We start from the raw sequence: 24,011 nt of genomic DNA, 5'->3' as shown, positions 1-24,011 counted from the left end.
CTGTTGACAAGCAAAGTCAATGGGGAAGGTAGATTCATTTAACAACTGTGTTACTAACAACTACAGTGATTCACTTAACAAACTTCAAGATAGTAAAATGGGGCAAACTCACTTAACAAATGTTTCATTTAACAGAAATTTTGGACTCAATTGTTGTCATAAATTGATGACTACCTATACTAACCCTATTATGTACTGATTAACAGTCTGGCTGCCATATATTTCAGTCATTAAAAGTTGTGCAAATCTTTTTGACGCTCAGGAAAGCGGCGTTGGTCTTACTTGAATGCCTTTTCTCAGTGGCTGCGGAACAGTCCAGGAATGTGTTGCTACAGTTGGATCTGCCCAGAGACTGAGTCATAAATCTTTAGACATGCCCTCCTGCCCCTCTCTCTCTCTCTCTCTCTCTCTCTCTCTCTCTCTCTCTCTCTCTCTCTCTCTCTCTCTCGTTTTTCAGCAATATTGCAGCTGAAAGAGAGGCTTTCCAAGAAATTAGTGACCGCTGGCTCCAGATCCCACACTCCTTAGGGCGGGGCTGGATTATTCCGCAACCACCGAGAAAAGGCATTCAGGTAAGACCAACGCCCCTTCTCCAGTGGAGCTGCGGAATAGTCCCAGAATGGGACATACCAAAGTCTGGCTATCCTAAGGGAGGGTAGCCATTGGGTCTGGAGCCCCCAAGGCCAAATGCACCTCCTGCCAAAAGATGCCTCCGCAGATGCAAAGACATCCAATTTATAATGGCGAATGAAAGGCGAGGGAGTAGTCCAGGTAGCCGCCCTGCAAATCTCCTCAAGGGAGGCTTGCATTAACCACGCAGCGGTGGTGGCTGCACTTCTAGTTGAGCGTGCAGTTATCCATCTAGGTACAGGAATTGCCTGCATCTCGTATGTTTTGGCGATACACATCTTTATCCAACGACCAATGGTTGAAGATGACACCTTGGTGCCTAACGATGTTGGCTGGAAGGAGACAAACAGTGCCTCAGATTTCCTGGTGGGCGCGGTTCTTTTAATATATATCCAGAGAGTCCTCCTTATATCCAAGGTATGCCACCTCCTCTCCAGGGCATGGGATGGCCCTAGACAGAAGTTTGGCAATATGATCTCCTGGGCCCTGTGGAACTAGGAGTTTACCTTAGGGATGAAGGAGGGATCTAGTCTTAGGATCACTTTATCCAGATGAAAAATGCAGAGATCAGCCCTAACAGATAGTGCTGCTATCTGAGATATATGCCTAGCTGATGTAACAGCAACCAGGAAGGCCACTTTAAGAGTCAAATATCTGAGGCTCGTTGTCCACAGAGGCTCAAAGGGTGGTGTCATAAGTGCCTGCAACACCCTGGGCAAGTCCCAAGTGGGATATCTGTGGATGGTAGGTGGTCGCAAATTAGTCGCCCCATGAATGAACCTGCGGATTACAGGGTGACGTGCAAGAGGGCCCTAATCGCCTCCTGTCAGCATGGTAGATAAGGCCGCTACTTGTCGTCGAATGGTACTGTGTGACAACCCCTTGTCCAGACCCTCCTGCAGGAAATCCAGTAACTGCAGAAAAACAGCGGAAGTAGGAGCGATGTGATTCATGGTACACCATCTGACAAACCCAGCCCAGGTGGCGTAGATTCTGATGGTCTCCTGGCTGCCTGGATAGTCCATATGACCTTGTCAGAATACTTGTCCTTCCTCAGGTGGACCCCCTCAAGTGCCAGGCAGTCAGTTGGAGCTACTGTGACTCCAGGTGTTCCAAGACCCCCTGACTGAGAGACATCCTCTCCGGAGGGATTCTCCAGGGCCGTGATGCAGACAGACTGACTTAAGTCTGCAAACCACGAACTCCTGGGCCAATGAGGGGCGACCAGGAGAACCTCTGCCTCCTCCAAAATCACTTTCTGTATCACCCCCCGGCATTAGGAGAGGAGGAGGGAATGCGTATAGGAGACCGGGAAGCCACGCGTAGCAGAGTGTTGGTCCCCTCCCTCCTTGAGTTGGAAACCTTGTAAAGAAGCGAGGAAGTTGGAAATTTGTCTGTGAGGCAAACAGGTCTACAGTCGGCTGCCTGAACCTGTCTCAAATGTCCCGGAAAATCTGCCTGAGGCATGCAAAGTTGCATCCACAGAGAATTGAGTTGCTGCAATGATCTTATTAAGGTCTTGATGCAAGCAAGCCTCCTGGGGAGCTACCCTTGATTGAAGTTGGTGGAGCCAAATGAAGGAGGTGCAGTTAAAGAACTATGCCTCTGTAGGAGCACTAATTGCCCAGGCTGCGGCCTGATGGGTTTTCCTTAAAATCAATTTGGATTTTTTGTCCTTCGCCCTGAAGCCATTGGCAATATCTCCTGCCAAATATGGTGAAGGGGAAGACAGGGCCAGAATGGGACCGTCCACTGATGGCAGTTGCAAAGCCTGGGACAAGTTTGGTGCCATGCCATAGAACCTTTTGTTGTTCCCACTGGGAGTGGGGAGCAATGCTGGGCTTGTCCATTATTTCTGGGCAACATCCAGAAACAATTGGGGAGCCGGAATGAACTGCTGCTCTGCTATGGGCTCAGAAAACAGACCTTGACTATGGTCCAGGCAGGGCGCCCCCCGGCTCCGTTGCAGGTAAATCCTTTGATAAGTGGGCTGTAGTCTTTCCTTTATGCAGCCCCAGAGGAAACAGTCCTGTAAAGGCTGGGGTGTCAGGGATATCCCCTCATCGTCAGAGAGGTCTAGGTCTCTGGGATTCCACACCCAAGAAGGAGTCATCACTATCTATGGAATGACCGGGAGATTGATATGGGAGCTCATTTAAATTCATAGTAAGCGAAACCTGTCACAAGTGAGCAGATGATTCTGAAACCAGTGAAGCAGGACGCTGCTGGTTTAATCCAGCTGCAATGCCCTTAGTTATTGCCTGAGAAATTAATTGTTTCAAGTTATCGGGCAAATCTGACAGGTGGGCATCAGCTGAAGGCAAACCAGTTGCTGGGGGCATGTGAGAGGCCCCTGGGGCATAAGCCCTGGCATAAGTGGGCTGAGACCCTGCTTCTGCTATTTGGCAAGCAAATGGATCATTCTCTGGTTCCCTGTCCCTGTTAACCAGCAAGGCTGAAGATGAGAATAACTTGCCAGTTCCCTCTGGTGACAAAGCCTGAGGAGCCGAAGGAGAGTGATTTGCCTGTTCTGAAACAAAAGGGCAGGAAACAGAGGGCTCAATTGAGTGAGTCAGTTTCCCAAATTTGACTGTTGTTTCTCAGCTATGGAGACCTGCTTTTCCAGAGTTCTCTGCCTCTGTTCCCTGTCCTTTAACTCTGCCTTTGAGATCTGCTTGTCTTTCCTTTCCCTGGAAGATTTGCAGGTACCTTTGTGCTCACTGAGGCTTCAGCACTCTGTTTGGAAGCCTTTGCAAGGCGCCCCTCCCTCACCCTGGAGCGATCCGCTATTTTAACTGTGGGAACAGTTAATGCAGGAGTCTGTGGATGATGGACGTTAAGCTGTGCCCCCCAGGAATGGGTAATGCCCAGGTATAAGAGGGCAGAGACCCTTGTCTTCAATCACAGTCTCAGGGCAGGGAGTGTGGTAGCGGCAGTGCTGGAGAGCCTCCGGATTAGTCAGCATACTTGCGAGCATTCTAGGCATTCCTAGGGCGAACCTAGGGGTAGCCAGCACCCAACGCTGCTTCTTCACCCTGGGAAGATCAGGGACTGGCGGCCCACCATGGTAGCTCCACGCACCGCTGTGCAATATTGTTCCACAATAGGGATGGATCTACAGTTTCTTCCTATTTAACTTAAGTAAATAACTTAAACTTGTTTAATCATTGAACCCAAAAGAACTTTAAATAAGTAGCCGTTTCCATATACAATGGGATGGGATGTTTTGTCTTGAGATTGATATTGTTATTTAATTTGTGGTGTTTTCTCCCAGTACGGCCATAAAAAAATCCCAACAACTTCTGATTACAAAATTAATTATAATTCTTGTAAACTGTTCACAAGAATTGTGAACAAGTCAAAGGCTGTAGAAAATACAAATAATGAACAATTGTAAAACCAAATGCCTTACCTTCATTCATGTAAAACCAAAGTCATATTTCTACTGTTTCCTCAGATAACATCTCAGCATAGTTGAAACATCTGTTTTTATAAACATATTTATAAAACCTCATTCCAAAGCCCAGGTTACATTTGTATGTTGACACAATAGTACAAAACAGATCTGTGTGACAAAGCATAAGCCAAGATGGTCAGTTTTTGGCTGCAATCGCATAGCTCTCCTACAAATAGATAGTGCAGATTTGCTCACTTCATTGGATTGGGTTAGTCCTTACGAGAACAGAGTTAGGGCATAACTTCTCCAATCAGATCGTGAACTTTCTCCATATTGAAGGAGAGTTTTTTAAAAGCATTCTTATAATTTCCTCTTTGGTGTGTAACTCTAATTGTAAAACTAAAAACTAAATCTTTTAAATAGTAAATCGAATCTTCAGAAAATAATTTATTATCACCTTAATTGTGAGATCCGTTAGCTCTGGGCCTAATTTAATTAGAATGTAGGGGCAAAGATTGAAGAAACAAAAGGTAACCCAAATCATTTCAAACACCTTGTAAGTATTATAATTAACTTCCTAGTTAGAATCCAGAATAGCTGGACAAACAATTGCCAATTTGATCTATTAATCTCATATTTTCTGTTGTTGATCTACAAATTTTACAAAGGTATTTATCAACTATTTTGGTTCATATCTGAATCCTAGCAAAGGCAGAGGTTTTCATCACTGCCCTTACAACTTTAGTGAAGTTCTCCAAATGGATGATCTCCACATGGACTTTAATCCAGATTTAAATGATTTATTTATTGGTTGATTTCAACATTTGTATATTGTAACTGTCCATCTTAAATCAACTCTGGGTGGCTTCCAACCAATAAAACAATACAGGTAGTCCTCAACTTACAACAGTTTATTTAGTGACCATTCAAAATCACAATGGCAATGAAAAAAGTGACATGTTTTCTACAGTTATGACAGTTATAGCATCCCTATGATGACATAATCAAAATTCAGAGGCCCGTGGTGCCTCTGGCAACCAAAACAGGGCGTGAGGGGCCATGTGAGGCCCCCTGCACCCGTTCTCGACCTGACAGCCTCCTGCAGCATTATGCCAGCCAAAACAGCCCTGTTTTGGCCGGCAGGGTGCTGCAGGAGGCGTCCGTCCTGTCTCACCTCTACCCCCCAGCTGACCTGTGGAGGAGAACTATAATGCTGATCAGGCCCTCAAAGAAATCCAGTTTGACACTCCTGCTGTAGAGCATAAAGATACAGTTGCATTTTTGAAAACTACAAGATGGATAGGAAAATAAAATTCTGTTAAGAAGTACAAGACAAAAATAAAAAACTAACAGAGGTAGAAATAAAAACTGATACATTACAGAATGGACTTGGGCATTTGGCAGTATTTTTGGAATTAGTTTGACATATGGTATAATGATAGGGTCTTATTCCTTAAATAAAAACTACCTACAAACAGGTATTCTTTGACTTACAGCAGCAACTGGGACTGCAGGGATTGCTGTCAGTAAGTGATGTGGTCATAAAGCACAGCTGCAGTGTTTAGTGACAACAATCCCTGCAGTCTCAGTTGCCGTTGTAACTGATTATCAGATTTGTTAAGCGAGGCAACCCTCTCAGGCTTCCTACAACCAAAGTCAGTGGAGAAGCTGGTGGGAAGTTAAGAGTCCCAGGTCTGCAGGCAAATAAATGGTTACTACTGGGTGGGAGAGGGAGTGAAGTTGGGCGGGAGTGTGTGCAAGAGGTGCGGTGCAAAGGTGTGCACAAGAGAAGCTGAGAGAGTACACGAGAGCTGTGGGTCGGGTGTGCAACTAGGTTGGGGAAGGTGTACAAGGGGCATCCCACAGGTTTGGAAGGTGCAGGTTGGGTATGTGTGCAGGGATGTGCAAGTGGCTGGCACACGCACAGAGGGACTGGTGTGTGTGTCTGGAGAGGGAATAGACATGCAACCTTCCCTGCTGGTTTCCATATCCATATTGCCTTTCTGAGGAAGCCAACAGTGGAAAGTTGCAAATGGAGATCAGGCAATGGGATGTTGGGATGGCCAGAATTCTGAGAATCGGTTGTTAGCCATCATTTGTTCAACGCTATTGTAACGATCACTGAACAAATGGTCATAGGTCAAGAACTATGTTACCTGTTACAAGCTCAAGCATAAAGCGTCTGTCTAATAGCAATAAGAAAACCATGTGAACATATACTTAAGTTTTCACTAAACAAATGTCTTAAAATCTGATTGGTGCTTGATATTCTGAACTGCTAGATATTTTTTCTGTTTGACTACAGTTAGATTGCCAACACTTCTGAAAGTATGTATTCAAGCATCATTTGTGATGCTTTCGGTGTTTCCAAAAACACAAAGATTTATTGAAGTTAAAAAGGGGTTTTATTTTCCAGTATCGTCTACAATCAATTAGTAATAGTATATTTGTTATATTTTAGGCTAAGTAACACGATGGCCAAAGGAACTGATCATGAGATGAGGAATCTTTCATCTCCAGCTTCACAATCCCTCAATGATGAAAGTAAGTGGTATGTCCCTGGATTTCTGTTGGTTTTATTTAATAGAACTTTTATACACACAGTGTGAAATACAGTAGTTTATATAAAAATATTTATGTAACTTGTTTAAGAAACCTCATATAAATTAAATATTGACCAGAGAAGAAAAATAATTCAAACTACAGGGATTAAACAAGTGACTCATCATATAGATAAATTTATTTGAGAATTAGTTTCCATTTACTGTGTTTGTAAAGATTAGGGTTTTTTGTTTCTGTATTTATTTATAGTTGGTTTATACATCCCCACATCTAAAAAATAGTGATTCTGGGCAGTAAACACATAATTAAAGTCAGTAAAACAAAAGGAATAAGTAACAGGAATTGTAAGCATAGACACAATTACAGCACAGTGGCACCCAAAGGCAATCAGAATCCAGCCACACTTACGTGAGAAAGCTGCAATGATGACATTACCCAACCTACAGGACCCAATATCCAGGTTTTCAAGGCTTTACAAAACACCAACAGGGTTGAGTATTACCACTATTAATCTCACATTTCTTTCTAGAAGGTACCGGTATTATCCCATAGTATTTAATTTTCAAAATTACTATCTAAGCAAATAAGTAAGCCCATTGGCTGTTTCTGAACCATAAAATTAACAAAAAACAGCATGGGGATATCAGCAATTTAATACTAAAATATGATCTTGTTCCCAATTCCCTATTTAGTATTTTTATTTGGTACCTACTTGTATCTAAGTATAGTGCTATATGTTTTCTCATCCTGTGAGATAGGTAAACAATTATTGTGTTCTATATTTAATTAAATTTAATTTTAGTTCCTGATACTTATTAGGCAGGACAAATTAAAGAATCCCATGATTTTAGAGTGAACTGGTAGAGAAATTAATAAATTAAAATCGGTAAACCCATTTCATTTTCTAAAAAGAAAGAGCAAATACAACTCATGCACTTAAGAGTCTTAGCAAAGAAGAATTCATCCATCAAATTACTGTCCTAAAGTCCTTTGTATCCCAGATATATTTAGTTCAGTGTTGTAATACACATATTTACTTGTATTGAAGCATATCAAATTCTTATTCACTAACCAATTTTACTCATAGTTGCACCAAAGTAATGAATGTATATAAATATTAAAGATGGACAGATTTTTGTATTTGTCTTTTAAACAGTACCTTTAGTTCGTTCAGAGTAGCTAAAAAGAATGATGTTTGTGAACTATTTTGAATTTATTTTCTTGGCTGATGGAGTGAAATTGAATGCACAATTCATTTTCAAGGTAACAATGTTGCTATTTCAGTATTCAGAAACTATAACCTATTAGTATACTTACTGATAGCCTTCATCTTGTGATCACTATTTTCCTTTTCTCATGCTACCAAATGATTTTATATATTACTCCTGTTTTATGCAAAAGTAGTATTTCCTTCTCCATAATGCTATTTAACACCTTGGCTATTGGGTACCTAAAGTATCATCATTTTTATTTCTAACCTCTAAATTCCTACAAATCCTTCTTAATTATTTTTTAATAAATTCCTGCAAATCCTTCTTAATTATTTTTTAAGACTTTGATACTTTGTTTTGTTTCATTTTGTCTTACTCATTTATTTTAAGTGACCAAATTTACACTGGCCTTTTTTTATTATTCAATTATGTCTGATTCTCTGAGACTGCCTGGACAAGTACTTACAGTTTTCTAGCACGGGGTTTCATAAGTGGCTTGCCATTGCTTCCTTCCTATGGTGGAGAGAAAGTGACTATCCCAAGGCTACTCAACTGACTTCATGGCCAAGGTGGACTAGAATGCATGGTCCCTTAGTTTCTAGCCAGATGCCTTCACCACTACACCAAATTGTATTGGTGTATATATAAGTGCAAATAATATTTGTTATTCCACTTTAAATGTGTTTTTTCTGGTTTGTTGCTTCAGTTTATTCTATAAACTGTTACTCATAACAAGATAGCAAGTTTTAATTTTAAAAAAAATTCCCTCACATAATGAAAAAAGGGAGCTATGGTGGCTCAGCAGACTAATTAACATCCACTTACATCTGCTGCCTGCAATTACTGCAAGTTCAAATCTCACCAAGCTCAAAGTTTACTCAGCCTTCCATCCTTTCTAAAATAGGTAAAATCAGGACCCAGATTATGGGGGTAATAAGATGACTTTGTATAAATATACAAAAGTATGAAGGCTATTGCTTAATGCATTGTAAGCCGCCCTGAGTCTCCGGAGAAGGGCGGCATATAAACCAATTTTTTTTAAAAAAATGGATAAAAATTAACCATAGTTATGCTCTCTTTTCATGCAATTTGGCATTATTCTTCAGAATATAACTTATTTTTCCTGTCTTAGCAATCAGGCTAAATGTTTAAAACATATATAAAGCAAGGTAATAAACTAAGATGTGATTCTTCTCCCTAAGTGGAAGAAAACTGCCCCCTGCAACAGCTTAGTTACATTTAACAATTGGACACAGTAGGTATGTTAAATAGGTAGTACAAATTCTAATATTTTGCTATTTAAAATTAACATTTCCTTATTTCTGTATGAATATTCTATAAAAGTATAGCTTTGGTGCATTATATTAAAAGTAAGGTAATGTTTTTCTTCTAGAATATTGATTTTGTGGTAATTTGAAACCCAATAAATGTGGGTGGTTCCATTGCCAAGCAGTTAAGGGCTACATTTTCAGGAGTATTAACTTTGCCTATAAAGAAATAGGAGCACTTTTAAAACAAATGGCTGTTTATACACATTGACATTTGCCTTAAACATTATTCTTAAAAATAACGAGTATCATCCAATTTGCAATCAGTTCCAGTTCCAAAATGAGTAGTAATAAATGCAGATCTGTTTGTCCTAAAAAAAATTTAATTGAGGCTTCTTCACTGAGGAGATTTAATCTCATGGCCTAAATTTATGATTTTAAGTTTACAGTAAGTTATTTCTATCTATAATCTCTTCAAGAGTTAATTATGCTGTCATCAAACAAATGTAGCAAATCAAATGAAGAACCTCCTAGTAAAAGGTAAATTATAAGGAAGCATATGTTAGTTACCAAAATTATTCAGTGACAATCAGTCTGCAGAATGAAAATATCTACTGTATAGCATTAAAACATCAATAATATATAACATTTTTAATAACTGTTTCAGCTGCTTTTTCCCCTCCCACCTCTCCTCACTATGGAAATAATGATTTCTGCATAAATATAGAGAGCATTCAGCCAATAGTTGTTGTCCATTTGGCCAGGTTTGAATATTCTTAATGATATACGTTTAAGTAAGAACCTTTAAACATCATGGAGAACATAATCTTTTATATGCATAATGCATTTCTGAGGGCTTACTGTCTCATTTACATCTGGAGGGCAGTGATATTACACTAAGTCATAATGTCAGAATAAAACAATTTAATGCAGCATTATCTTTCCTAAGATAAGTACATAAATACTTTTTGTAAATAACATATAAATATATTTTGAATACACTTCCCTATCTAAGACCACAGATAGTTCTTGCTTAATGACTGTTGCATAGTAACTATTCAAAATTATGACAGGGCCACCTAAAAGATACTCATGACACCGTTCCAAAGTTCTGATGGCTAGACACATCATTTTTCAGGTACTTGGCAGCTAGCTCACCTTTATGGATGATTGCAGCATTCCATGATCATGTGAGTATGATTTATGACATTTTTTTTTTTGCCAGTTTCCAGCCTTATTTGGCTGGTTTCCAATAAAAAATGTCCATAGGGATACACTAATTTGTATTTAGTCACTTGTTAATGACTACCATATTCACTTAACCATGGTGTTTGTTTAACAAGTGGAGCAAAAAAAATAATAATCAAAAAATCAGGTTCAGTCTGTGCATACAGTCTGTGGATTGATTTATGATGGATATTCTGGGTTCCACTATACTCATAAATGAAGGACTATCTGTGTATTTTTTTTGCCAAAGAAAAGCAGAGAAAATAAGGGAGAAGGAACTCACCCCTTATTTGTTTGTATTAGGATGTAATCTGATATCTACAACTATTCAGGAATACTATATATATAATTTTAGTATGTAGTCTAAACTAACTTAGACGCCAAAGAATCTAGTCTAATTGTTATATCATCCTATCCGACAGGAATTTTGGGTAACTTGAAAACCTGCACATATTTAGCTAGAGGGTCCTAAACTATCTATCTATCTATCTATCTATCTATCTATCTATCTATCTATCTATCTATCTTACTTTCTTTTTCTCTCTCTCTCTCTCTCTCTCTCTCTCTCTCTCTCTCTTTCTTTCTCTTTCCTTCCATCCATCCATCCATTCATCCTTACAAGAAATTACACCATTGGAATAAAAACATCCATACCTAGGGTAGTAACAGTCTTCCTAATATTGCTTTTTGATTTCAGGTACCACAGGAAGTGAGGAACCCAGCAAATGCTTGCTTGCAGTTTCTGAGAGTGACGTTGATTCAGCAACATCACTTGCCTTAGAAATGAAATATGCATTGGATCCCAACCGACAAATCAAGAAGAGAAACAAAGCCCTACAGGTGAGATTCAAAGACATCTGCGAGGCTCAGAATGAGCAAAGGGAAAAACAACTCTCTTTGTTACAGCAGACTGACCAAAAGGAAGCAAAACCCATCTCTTACAGAGCAGCTTACCGAAAATACATGACAGTGCCTGCCCGAAGATCAATCCCTAATGTTACTAAAAGTACAGGAGTTCAGACTTCGCCTGAACTTAAAAAGTGTTACCAGACCTTCCCTTTGGACCGGAAAAAGGGAAATGTAATCAAAAGCATAGCTTCAGTTGACACTTTTCCAAGTCAAAACAACGGATTCCTAATTGATGTTAAAGAGAAAGACAGCAAAATCTCAGGAGAGGCTGTTCAGTGCAGCAAGAAAGTCACTGGATTTGTGACAGCTGAATTTATTTCACATACTAATGAACGCATGAACGCAATAGATCTGCTTTCTAAGGACAACTGTTTGGAGACATGTATAAGCACTGATTTGCACAGCTGTAGTAAAGAACCTCCTTCTCTACAGGACTCAGCAGCTTCAGTTTTAGAAGAGCCTGATTACCAGCTGCATGACAAAGCAAAACACCACACTGGGCCATTGAGGTATGAGGAAGCTAATCCAGCCAGCCAAGGAAAAGTGTTCAAGACCGAAGTAGCTTCTGTCTACTTGCCCGCATCTGGTTCACACACCTCACTGGCTGACCAGCAACATTCGGCAGCAACAGGGAACGACTGGTCCCTGTGTCCAGCCGAGGAGGAGGACAGAAAAAGAACTCTGCATCTTAATGGTCTGCAGTCACAAGCTGTAAGTACAGCTCAGGCCTGTCCCACGCAGGCACAGTGCCAGTCTACCCAATGTAACGAACAGACCCTTCAGGTAAATGTTTCACCTATGGAAGGAAAACAGCCTTGTCAGACAGCAGTTGCTGTGAGTGAAGGATGTCAACAAATTGTGCCTCACACTGAAGTGGTAGATTTGAAAGCACAGCTACAGATGATGGAGAATCTGATCAGCTCCAGTCAGGAAACCATAAAGGTCTTGTTGGGTGTTATTCAGGAGTTGGAAAAGGGAGAAGCTCATAGAGAAGGGTAAGTTGATTTTTATTAAATTTTATTTTATTTTATTTTTTTGGATATGTGCAAGAATCTCATTGGGGGGGGGAATCATTTGCATGAATTCTGCTGAACAATTTACATGTTTCTGTTTATTCAGAAGGTGTTAGAATTGCTCAAAAAGCATGTGCAACATATGTGTCACCTTTCTTTATTAATATGGATTACTTTAATGAATAATTATTCCTGACTTGCAGTACTTGAAAATTATAATTTAGCATCTAACTCCACAGTAATGTATTAATGCTTTAGATGACCTTTCTATTTCATTGTGTCTCTAATGATCTTATAATATATAGTACTGCTTTCAAAGAATATTAAAATTAAAATATATTGCTTATATATATTTGTCATAAAACAAAGGGTCATGTTAAAGCTAATAATATCTGCTATATGATTACCCAAGAACTCTTTCATTAATTATTTAAAAACAGAATAGACTAGGAGGCAACAGAAAACATTATTTAGAATGCTGAAACTGCCCACAAGAAAAGCATTAGTTTATAAAAATGAAGTACAGAATATATTGTTCTGCGTTCTATAATTTTTTTTAAAGCATTGCTCACAAGATACTTAACAAGCACAGCTATTTACTAAGACTTCTATAATTACATCTTTATTTGATAATTGCAACTTCTGTTCTTTGGCATCTCACTTACCCTTCTAAAAGATATAATGCCTGTATTTCCTAGTTAATTCAGTGATTGTATTCTAACAAATGCAACTTTCTGTCTCCAACTTCCTGTTTTGTGTAGCTCATGCTTCCCCCCACTTCAGTAAATGTTCCCTCTTTCATTCCTTTCATCATACCAAAATTACTAATATGTGTCTTTTTCATTTGTGGCTTTAGAAGTTGCTTTCACCCAAAACAAGCCACTGATTAATTAAAGATGCAATAATTATAAACATGGTAATTGTTCTATGTAATAATTTTGCTTAGCCAAAATGATTTACAGCACTTATTTAAATTTAAACTATATCTATGTCACAAGGACACGCTATACATTTCAAGTACAGCAGAATGGTTTTCAATGTTTGTAGATTTAACTGATCATTTATTTTGTGCATGCTCTTTGACATCTAATGGCATAATTCATCCCTTTAACTATGTGTATTGAAACTCTTTAAGCTTTTCATATCTGTATTTCCATTATATCATGGCATTAATGTTTTGTTGACTCAGAAAGTCTGAATGTGGGAGGAAATACAAGTATGGCACTGAAGAGGCTCTGTGGCTTGTGACTATCAAAGCAACAGACCTTAATGTTGACCTACTAGCAGAGATCCTATGGCTGATGATTTAGATTGATTTAGCGATTTAAATTACAAACATGCAAAGTTAAAAGGTTTTGTGTGCATATTTTTTCAGGAAGTAATCAGGAAACTACTGATGGCAACAGTACAACCCAGTTGGCATATATAAATAAGGATTTAGGGCTTCCTTCTTTTCTCTTCCTGATGGAATTTAAACAGTGAAGTCTTAAAACTAACTTGTAAAAAGAACTAAGATTCAGAATACACAGTTTAACATATAAAATGTAGCCTAACCAGACTTATTCTCTAATAGTACTTCAATTAGCAGTTTCTACTTCTCCTTAAAGATGCTTGTAGTGAGGAAAACATTATTTGACATGTTAGTTTATTGGTTGTTGTTATTCTGATGCAAAAGACCAATTCCTTTTGCATCAGACCCATTGCAAACTATCATTTAAAAAAAAGTTTTAGTACCCTGTTTCCCTGAAAATAAGACCTCCCCGATAATAAGCCCAATCAGGCTTCTGAGCGTATGTACTAAAATAAGCCTTCCCCAAAAATATTTAACCGCATGCGCAGCCAGTCCCCACCATTTCCTCTGGTTGCTTGCTGTACAAACAACACGAGGTGAGGCGAGGCTGGAGGGGGGAAGGGAGGGGGGAACATGCCCCACGCTCCCCACATGCCTTTACCTAATGGCCGCTCCCGCAACCCTAGCTACTGCACCCCTTCTGTCACGCTAATGGCCACCGCAAAAGCCATTAGTGAAGAACAGGGAGGCAGCAGCAGCAACGGGACCTCCGGTTGCAGCGGCGTGGTCAGGCCGACAGCATGGTACAGAGTCCTGGGAAGCAAGGCTGGAAGCGCATGCACGGCCTCAGGCAAACAGCTGACAAGCAGTTGTGTCAGCAGCTGCCATGAGGTGACCACGTTCGTTGCCTCCTGTACCTCAAAAATAATAAGACCTTTCCAAAAATAAGGCCAAGCGCTTATTTCGAGGGTCAAAAGAAAATAAGACCCTGTCTTATTTTTGGGGAAACAGTATATTCCTGGAAAGGATGGAACTATATCCTTTGCCCCATTGGGGGAAAAGGGGGATATTTATTTATAACTCACTGTAGTATACAAATTTGAGGGGAAATGTCATTGAGATTCAGAATGCAGACCAGGGCCCTAGAAACATAAAAACACTAGAACAGATAAACAGGAATACCAATGATTCATAACCACGAAGCATTATGTATCGTCAGAGGTTCATAAATGTTTTCACCATTCATAGCTATGACTAGGCTGCTCATGAATAGTGGTTTAGAGTTCTTTTTTTTCCTTTCAGCATAGAGAAGAACAAAGACCTACTTCCCTTGTTTAGACTTAAATGATATTCAGAAACCAGGAAGTCTTAAAAGTAATTGCAGGCTCTCACATAGTTAGTTTTGAATATATTTGCTTATATCTCAAATAAAGTGAACAAATTTACATATTATACAGAGAGAGAGAGAAAGCAGCAACAACAACAAAAACAACAAATTGGTATAAATGTCAATAGTTTTTAATTGACATTAATTATAAAAAAACATTAAAATGACTGTGGAAACTAAAACATGTAGGCTCTTTTAAAAAATATTTACACTTGTATACATTTTATACCTATTTAAATAGTTACATGAATCTCTTATGTGATATATAGTATTATGCATTCATCTCAGCAAGGACACATTGATTACTCACTTTCCTGATGAGAAGCATCTTATTTAGAGATTGCTGAAAAACCAGACTCTAGTAGATGTTTGTGAACACTAGAGTATGAGTGGGCAAATACTCTAATTTAATAGCATCTATGTCTGACATGAACTAAAACATTCTAAACTCAATAGATGAGTTATATACTGCAGATGTAAATGTGGCCATATAGTTAAAATAAATTAAACTATATATACTTTAGCCTAGAAGCTTCTACTCAAACCTATTCCTGATTATCATAAACTTTGATTATAAATTGAATTGGTTTGCCTGTAGAAGATGACCAACCACTAAAATGACTCTAATAAAATCTTGCATTTTTCCTTCCCAGAATATATAGCCACAGCCTCTTTTTCAACACATTTTATATTCCTATACCTAAAACATTAGAAGAAGAAATTGCAGGCAGCCAATGGTTTACGGTTTAATTCATTTCGTTCTTTTGCTTAAATGAACAAAAATAAATTTCTTCAACATTTTATGTTACTATAGCATTTTTACACTAGAAGAACTTATTGTGATTTTTCTAATTTCAAAACTATTTCAGTATCTAGGTACTTTTGAAAAGATAAGAATTTTAGGAGAATCAAATCATATGGAAAAGAATAAATTGGCTGAGAACAGTATTAAACAAAATCTCTCTTTGAAAGTAATAAGACTTAACCTTTGTTGTTTTAAAAATACTTTTATTAATATATGATTTGTTACAAATATAGGCTCTATTTCTAATAAAGAAAAAGATAACTTTGAAACTAAAAGATTTAAATATTATGAAATGTAATGCAACAGAGAAAAATATAATTCCTGCTACTAAACACAGTCATAATAAAGCCTGCATAGGCTTCTGAAAGGATTATTTAGTAACAGCAATTTATGTATTTATTGGATTTAAATCCTAACTTTCTTACTTAGCTTCCATTACCACTTCTAGATAATGTATGTAATCAGGATTTTAAATTCATCAGAATCCATTTAAAAAAATAGAAATTGAATTCAATATTTAAAAAGTCTGAAACTAACCTTAGTTAGTTTAATTCTTAGTTTAATTCTTAGGGAATCAATAATATTATTATAAAAATGGTACTATATACCAAAGATAAGCAGTGCTTACCACTATAAATAGACAATGAAAAACAACAAAATGCAGCCAATTTGTCTTCTCTTTTCACTCTAGACCATATTTTTCCTCTTCGTATGGTTTTCAGTGTTCACTCAAAATAAAATAAACAATGAATAATCCAGATCATCACTGATGCTGGATCCTGACTTGCTTTTTTCTCATGGGCCTATCTATTTATTTATTTAAAATACTTTTTTTTTTTTGCAGACCTTAGAATGAATGCTGATAACTTGGTTGTTTTCATTGACAATGCTGTTTCAATAGAATAAGGGTAGATAATCAGCTTGTATGTGTATTAATATCATTTATTTAATGAGACTCCATTAATATATGCTGAAATAATAACATTTGTAGATAAGGAAGGAGAGAGGGTTTAATGTGCTATATCACTTTCAAATTCTAATAAATTTTCAAGTCTAATTAAAAGTCTTACGGTTTCCTTATTAAGACTCTATATGGCTTGGTTCCTTTTTATTTTTAGGATTGTCTCTTCCAATACAATCAACCCATTCAATGAAATATTCATGAGAGATCAGGGGTGCAGACCAGTAAGTTGCAATTATGGAATATCTCGGTGATGTTAGCTTGGTCCTTGATGGTATTTCAAAAGGCTTTGAAGACTTGTCTTCTTTTAAATACTAGTTATTCAGTCAGTTTACCACTTTAATTTTGTTCTTTTACTGGCTTTGGATAATGTTTATGCTGGTGCTATTCATATATCTAATCTATAATATCATTAATATATAATATGATATATATATGTGTGTGTGTGTGTATTTATATGTATATGTATGTATGTGTATATATATATGTGTGTGTGTGTGTGTGTGTGTATAATAGTCACAGTTTTAAGGAAGCTCAAAGGGGACTTTTAAAATATTTTTTCTTCTAAATTTCAAGTTGATTTGATTGGTTAGTAAATCTATTTCTTAGTAAATAATAATTAGAAAGTAATAATAATATACTAAATTTATATGTTCTGCAACTCCCATGATTCTGGGATGTATAGAATATATACTTTGGGCCAGTGGTTTTTTTTACTACCGGTTCTGTGGGCGTGGCTTGATGGGCATGGTGTGGTTTGGTGGGTGTGGCAGGGGAAGGATACTGCAAAATCCCCATTCCCTCCCCACTCCTGGGAGAAGGATATTGCAAAATCTCCATTCCCATTCCACTCTGGGGCCAGCCAGAGGTGGTATTTGCCTGTTCTCCGAACTACTCAAAATTTCCGATACCAATTCTCCAGAACCTGCTGGATTTTACTCCTGCTTTGGGCAATATATAGTATATAAGTGTATGCTGTAAATAAATATCAAACACCATCAAATACAGTTTTTTCCTTCATTTTTTTATAAACTAACCTTGTGAAAGCAAACATATCTTATTTCATCTATTGTAAACAGCAAGAATAAAATTGAAAGAGAAATATACTTTTTTTTAAAAAAAAAAAGAAAGCTAACCAATATATTATTTACAGTAACCAGGCCTCCTTTTTTTGAAATCCAGTCTATAACTAGCAAAATAATAGGGAGATAAACCAGAAACCCTATCATATATGAAAGCTCTCATGCAGAGGAAAACATATTTTGAAGTGCTCTGTAATTCAGATGAATCCTAGTTTTAAATGTATTGTCATATTTAATATATCAGTTGGCTTCTGTCAGAAAGTAAGTCTCTTTTCAGGAAACTAAATAAGCCATTCCTTTCAAACTTTCAAATTCTTTCCATACTTATTACACCTATTATCTGATTAAATATCAAATCTGTTTGATCTCTGTTCCAGGGCAATAAACTCAACCTTTGATTTTTATTTTGAGTTGGGAAGGGTGCATGTGACATAATTTAAAATCATTCTCTAATTCTACATCTTAAACTCAGAGAAAAATGTTCGCAACACAATTATGCAATTACAAGTACACTTAATCTTGCATTTTCCATTACATATCTGAAACGTTACGCTTCTTAAAAGAACAGCTATTAACTGTAACAATTAACTGATCAGCTATTAACACTTTTGTCCCAGTCAGTATTTCTCTTCTACATAAATTATGTACAGCAAAATATCTGTGAAAAACGTTACATAGGTCTACAAAAATCAGATTTCTGCTTTTTGCTGTCCCATTTCCCCCTGCAAAATCCAGCTGGATTTTGAATCCTAATCCTACATAATTTTTTCACATGTATTTTTTCACAGATATTGTTCCAAGGGGAAAAACTTTATGTCGAAATCGGACCTTGACTATGTAATGAAAGCTTCTTCTCATTTGTTGAGACTTGACCCATTAAAGTAAGTCTTCTACTATCAGTGCTTTCGGACTGTTATAAATAATAAATTATTTCATCCTAGTTCACGTATTAGAAATAATAAGAAAAGTCCATTATGTATAAGAGAACTAGCAATATAAGACTGTCTTAAACAACTAAGGGAAAATATAAAACTGAATACAACTACTGTTAGAAAATCAAAGAAAGTAAACGGATTGCTGAATTTTGCACAAAATTCAATACAATACAGAATGCTCTAGTTATAATTCACTGAAAAATGACATAGTAATATTGCTAAATTATACACTTGTTGCCTTTTGCACAACTTTACTGAACCAGGAAGAACCCCATTTGGATATTAAGGTATAACATGCACAGGGAACAATAGTATACTCCTGGATATATCATACAGCATGGACTGATTGTACTTGTCCATGTTTTCAGTTGATTATGACAGCTAGACTCATGGATATGGGTAGCCCATCAAATCTCAGTAAATTGTTCCTTGTTTTTAGCCAGAATCTATCCTATAACATTGTTTGTCTATTCATTCTGGTAATTCGGATAGAGAGAGGGGGAATTATTTCCTGAAAAATCCTGAAAGGCATCCAAAAGAAAAAAACGCTTCTTCAAAAAATAGAAACTGGGAGATGAAAGCTACAAGCTGACGTATATTTAATGAATATTTATTATACTTCAATAAGAAGTAGCGAATGTAGGTTACATTGTTTTTATTTTTTTTCTCCTTCCTTTGCTTTCACCCATTTTTGCATTTAATTAGATAAAGATACATATAAAGAACATACTTTTTAACATACTAAAGTCAAGACTTCTTTTTCACAATTACAGCTTGGCTGTAATTCTGTAGATGTGTTTTTAATAGATTTTTCATGAATGTTTTAAAGTTTCTTAGAGCTTGAAACAATTCACCATTCTAGACAGTAAATACTGCAAGTATATTTTGACATATTGTTGTCAAGATATAACTACCATAGAAGTCAATTTTCTGTTGACTTTTGCCTGCAATGGCTGCTTGTTTGACTGTTCTTTCAGTTATGCTGTCTCTTTTATTTTTATCACGAACCTTTGTCCTAGGAGTTTATTTCTCATGGGAAAAAAGCAGAACTTTTTTTAAAAAAATGTTATTGTTTCAAAACAAAAATGTTAAGAACAGACCTTCCCAAAAAACATTTATTATCCTTGTACTATTAAAAAGATTATTGGAAGTTTTAGAGGCTTTAATGAACTAGTTAAAACTAGCACATGTCTCAGAATTGTTTTCTCCCTTTATATTTAAACCATGAAATCATTCAGTTCTGTATATCAGTCTGAAAATCTGGGTATCAGCTTGCCTAACTTAAGCCAAGCTATTCTGGAATTCCATTATTTTATATTATGGTTTGGTTCTTGTTTTTTTCCCCTTGTGCAATCGCTCTGCTGAACACCTAATTCCCACAGTACTCTCTTATTTACTGTCTTTAAGTATATTTACTCGTAGGCTATGGCTGTAGTATTAATATTATCCTTCTCTACTATTTCCTCTTATTGGTATCATTATTATGATTATTATTACTCTGTTGTTTTGCATGTACACTGAGCTTCTGCACTGGAGACAAATTTCTTGTAGGTCTAATTATACTTGGCCCAAATGAAGTATTCGAATAATGTACTGTATATTTGTCTTAAAGTAAAGAACAATCTCTTTCATTTTATGAAACCATGGTTTTAAATAATTGTCCTGTACCTTGTAAATTACATTAGCTAGCACTATCTGGGAGTAAGGTTTGTATAAAGCATAATGTTTAGTTTGCCAAGAGTGTTTTGAACAAAAATAGCTATCAAGCAATAAGTAGCTTGGGTCAACTGAGCATTTTTTGAACAGAACTTTAAAGACCATTGTTTCTGCCGCATTAGTTCAATTACACATTGATTACTAGGATTATGCAGTTTTCAGAAGGAGTAAAAATGGTTCATAACATGCATGGGCACATATCAACAACTCCTTATACCCACACTATCTTTTCCTAAAAACTACAGCCATATCGTTGCAGTTAAACATGAAAATATTTTAATTAATTGCTGATAGATGCTACATGAGCACATGTGTACCCTAAAACATCTTTGTTCCTTCAGTGTTCATGTTTGTTCAAACCAAATCTACATCACCATATGTTTACTGTGAGACAAAAATGGACTCCTTGACAGGATACAAGTGTAATAAATATACTATATACTCATGAATAGATCTGAGAACAAGTACTTCTAGCAGGAAAGCAAGATAGAAAATTGTTCCATGAAATTAATGAAGTAGTTAGGAACTACAAGTCAGGTTCCATAAACTTGCCATCTTCATATACATTTATTTATTATTGTTTCAAATGAAAACTCAAACTTTATATATTTCCAGATCTGATTAATGTTTACGGTCCATGGCCTTCTTTGCAACCATCTTCAAAATTCATAATTTGAGAGTTCCTACTTTGTTTCTCTAATTCTGTGATGGCGAACCTATGGCATGCGTGCCACTGGTGGCATGCAGAGCCCTCTCTGCAGGCATGCCAGCCGTCGCCCTAGCCCACCTCCACTGTGCATGTGTGTGTACCTCTTGGCGGCTAGTTGGTCGAGTCTCTGCCGTGCATGTGCGAGACACATGAGATGCACATGTGCATACATGGGGCGTATGCACGGGGGCACTCGCATTGCATTTTGGGAGTTCAAGTGTACCCCCTATGCCCCGTTTTGGGCCTGGAAGGCCTCCTGCACCAACCTGGAAGCCAGAACGGGATGGGGGGCAGGGCACATGCGCAGGGGATGTACACACATGCTTTGGGTGGGGCACATGCACAGGGGTGCTCACATTGCACTTTGGGGGTCCGGGCACACACGTGTGCATTTGCACTTGTGTGCACGCGCTTTGGGCACTCGGCATCAAAAAGGTTAAACATCACTGCTCTAATTCTTTCTCAGTGTCCAGCTTTCATAGCCATACATTACCATTAGAAAGCCTTAAATATTTTGATCTTTATCTTTATTCTTCATGCTCTTGTTTAAGCCCTCCTCCCTAGAATTAATTTCCTCTTTACTTCTCCCACACAAACTTCATCTTTACCCATGAACCCAAGAAAACAGCATTATAGCAGAGATTTTTGTGGGGGTTTTGCTCATATATCTCTTAACTTTTTAAAGAACAACATTTTAACTATTGTGTGAGGAGCTGGGGACTCACTATAAAAATGTGATCTAAGGTTTAATATATCATTATTTTCACCTCATCTTGTTTTTAAATCTGCTTGTGTATCCCCCTCCCATTTTTCAGTTGTAATTTACACCATGGCATAACTCACATTTAACATTTGATGGCATAACTGAAGATGTATATACCTATCTTACATAATTTGATGTTTTTCTATAAACATAATCATCTAGTTAGGAATTTGAAATTTTCATTTGGAATTGAAATAAATGTATGTTTGTTCTTTATTTCTCTGCAAGTATAATCCCGTGAAGTATAGAACACTGGCTTTATGTTCTTAACAAGAAGTCTGTCCCCAGAATTCCTCAAGGAAAAAAATGTAATTTCCAAAATTTAGAGAAATTTGACTAGTGAAACAACCATTGGCAACATGGTACTTTGAATGCAGAGCAGGTTTTTTTCCCCTAGTCATATAAAGTATGTTTAACCTTGGTAGGAAAAAAATACTGATTTTTAGTTTATATACAGTATCTGATGGCTATGTTGCCATTGTAAATTCTGATATCAGAGTAGAGATCTGTGGTATACCATAAATATCTGAACAAACCTGGTATCTTTTAATTTCAGATTGAAGGTCATATGGGCCACTAGATGGCGAAAATAAAGCATAAACCAAAGAAATTATTACTGTAATGAGAATTCACTGAACTTCTCTTAAATGAGACACTGCAAAACTATTGTGGGTTTTGTTCTTAATCATTTGGAATACTGATTAATTATTGGGATATGTAAACAGAATACATTTGTATAGAGAATACACTTAGCCAAAAGTAAAGGTCTTCTATTTCCTTTTGTTTCATTTTGTAATGGAAGAAGTAATCACTGAGCCAAAATAGAAATAGAAACCACTGTGTAATTAATGCTGAGAAGAGCTTGGTCAGAGATGAACATCAATGTAAAATTTTTCTATCATATAGTTCAAATATTTGTGTCTAAAATTATTGGAATTTACAGATAGTTCTCGGCTTACAACCATTCGTTTAGTGACCATTTAAAATTACAACAGCAATGAAAAAAGTGACTAATGACAGGTTTTCACACTTACGACCATTGCAGCATCTCCATGGACACATTATCAAAATTCAGATGCTTGGCAACCAATTCATATTTATGATGGTTACAGTGTCTTGGGATCATGTGATCACTATTGCGACCTTCAGACGAGCAAAGTCAATCGGGAAGCCACTTTACAAGCATATTACTAATTTAACAACATTTAACAACTGTGGCCAGAAAGATCATAAAATGGGGCAAAACCCACTTAACAATTGTCTCGGTTAACAACATAAATTTTGGGCTTAATTGTGGTTTGAAATCAAGGATTATCTGTACCTATTTTTGAAACTGGACTTGCTCCAAAATAGCTTCACCCTAAGGAATAGATCTGATAGCTGAAGCACCCAAACTAAATTCTCACCTTCAGAAATGTCAAAATAAATTTAATGAATTTGTGGGGGGAGGGAGACAAAAGAATCAGGACATCTTTAAATATATCTTAACCAGAAAACCTGGTAGAGAAGTGGTTAGACATTTAGTCAACAAAAGAATTTTAAAAATGTTCAAGGTGGATATAGAGGCAAGAGAAAAAGTGAATAAATTGTACACAGAACACTTTATTACGAAAGAGATAGACAGATCCAGCAAATATAACTTTGCCTTACCCCTCATCAAAGGTTCTTAAGTAAATTTAGCAGTCTTGAGACAAGAGAACCTGTTTTATGGATTAATTGATTAAAACAGAAAGAAAAAGAAAAGAGAAATATCCTGAATGCTGAGAAAGAATATGTGTCCCTCAAGGATCTGTTCTGGGATTGGTGCCTTTTAATTTATTCTTAAATGATTTTGAGTTGGGTACAAGCTTTTGCTGATCAAATTTGCAGATAATAAGCTACTTTATTCTAGGTGGTTAAATGTATGATTGTAAAGAGCTCTGTAAGGCACTTTTTGAACTGAGTGAATGATTAATCAAATAGTAATTTAAGTAAAGTAAATTGGGCACGTGGAAGCAAAAGTTTCTAATTTTATGTTTTCAGTTGTGGGTTTGAGATGTTTATAACCAGCAAGGGGGAAAACTATAATAGCTAAATGAAGGATAAAATGTTTAGAACATAGGAGGAAGGATATGATGAAGAGGGAATCTTAAATCATGCATTGTA

At 36.9% G+C, this 24,011-nt stretch overlaps 2 protein-coding genes across 7 annotated transcripts in view; one reads left to right on the top strand and one right to left on the bottom strand.

Moving 5' to 3' along the window:
- Positions 1-24,011, bottom strand: part of DOCK1 (dedicator of cytokinesis 1) — a 427,633-nt gene that overhangs the window by 221,532 nt on the left and 182,090 nt on the right. The window lies entirely within an intron of this gene.
- The window catches only part of INSYN2A (inhibitory synaptic factor 2A), a 56,900-nt gene that overhangs the window by 10,455 nt on the left and 22,434 nt on the right, over positions 1-24,011 (top strand). The window contains exons 2-4 of one of the 3 annotated variants that reach the window (XM_034436449.3): positions 6,489-6,571; positions 10,993-12,199; positions 18,532-18,624. In XM_034436449.3, the coding sequence (XP_034292340.2) occupies positions 6,502-6,571; positions 10,993-12,199; positions 18,532-18,624 (1,370 nt within the window). In that variant the 5' untranslated portion in view covers positions 6,489-6,501. Of the gene's footprint in view, positions 1-6,488; positions 6,579-10,992; positions 12,200-18,531; positions 18,625-24,011 lie in introns of all 3 variants that reach the window. The other 2 variants (XM_087871634.1, XM_034436454.3) reach the window with 2 other exon arrangements.

Source organism: Pantherophis guttatus, chromosome 6, assembly GCF_059756535.1.
Source record: "Pantherophis guttatus breed Tessera chromosome 6, ASM5975653v1, whole genome shotgun sequence".
NCBI classification, from domain to species: Eukaryota; Metazoa; Chordata; class Lepidosauria; order Squamata; family Colubridae; genus Pantherophis; species Pantherophis guttatus.
This window is presented reverse-complemented; position numbering and strand designations above follow the sequence as displayed.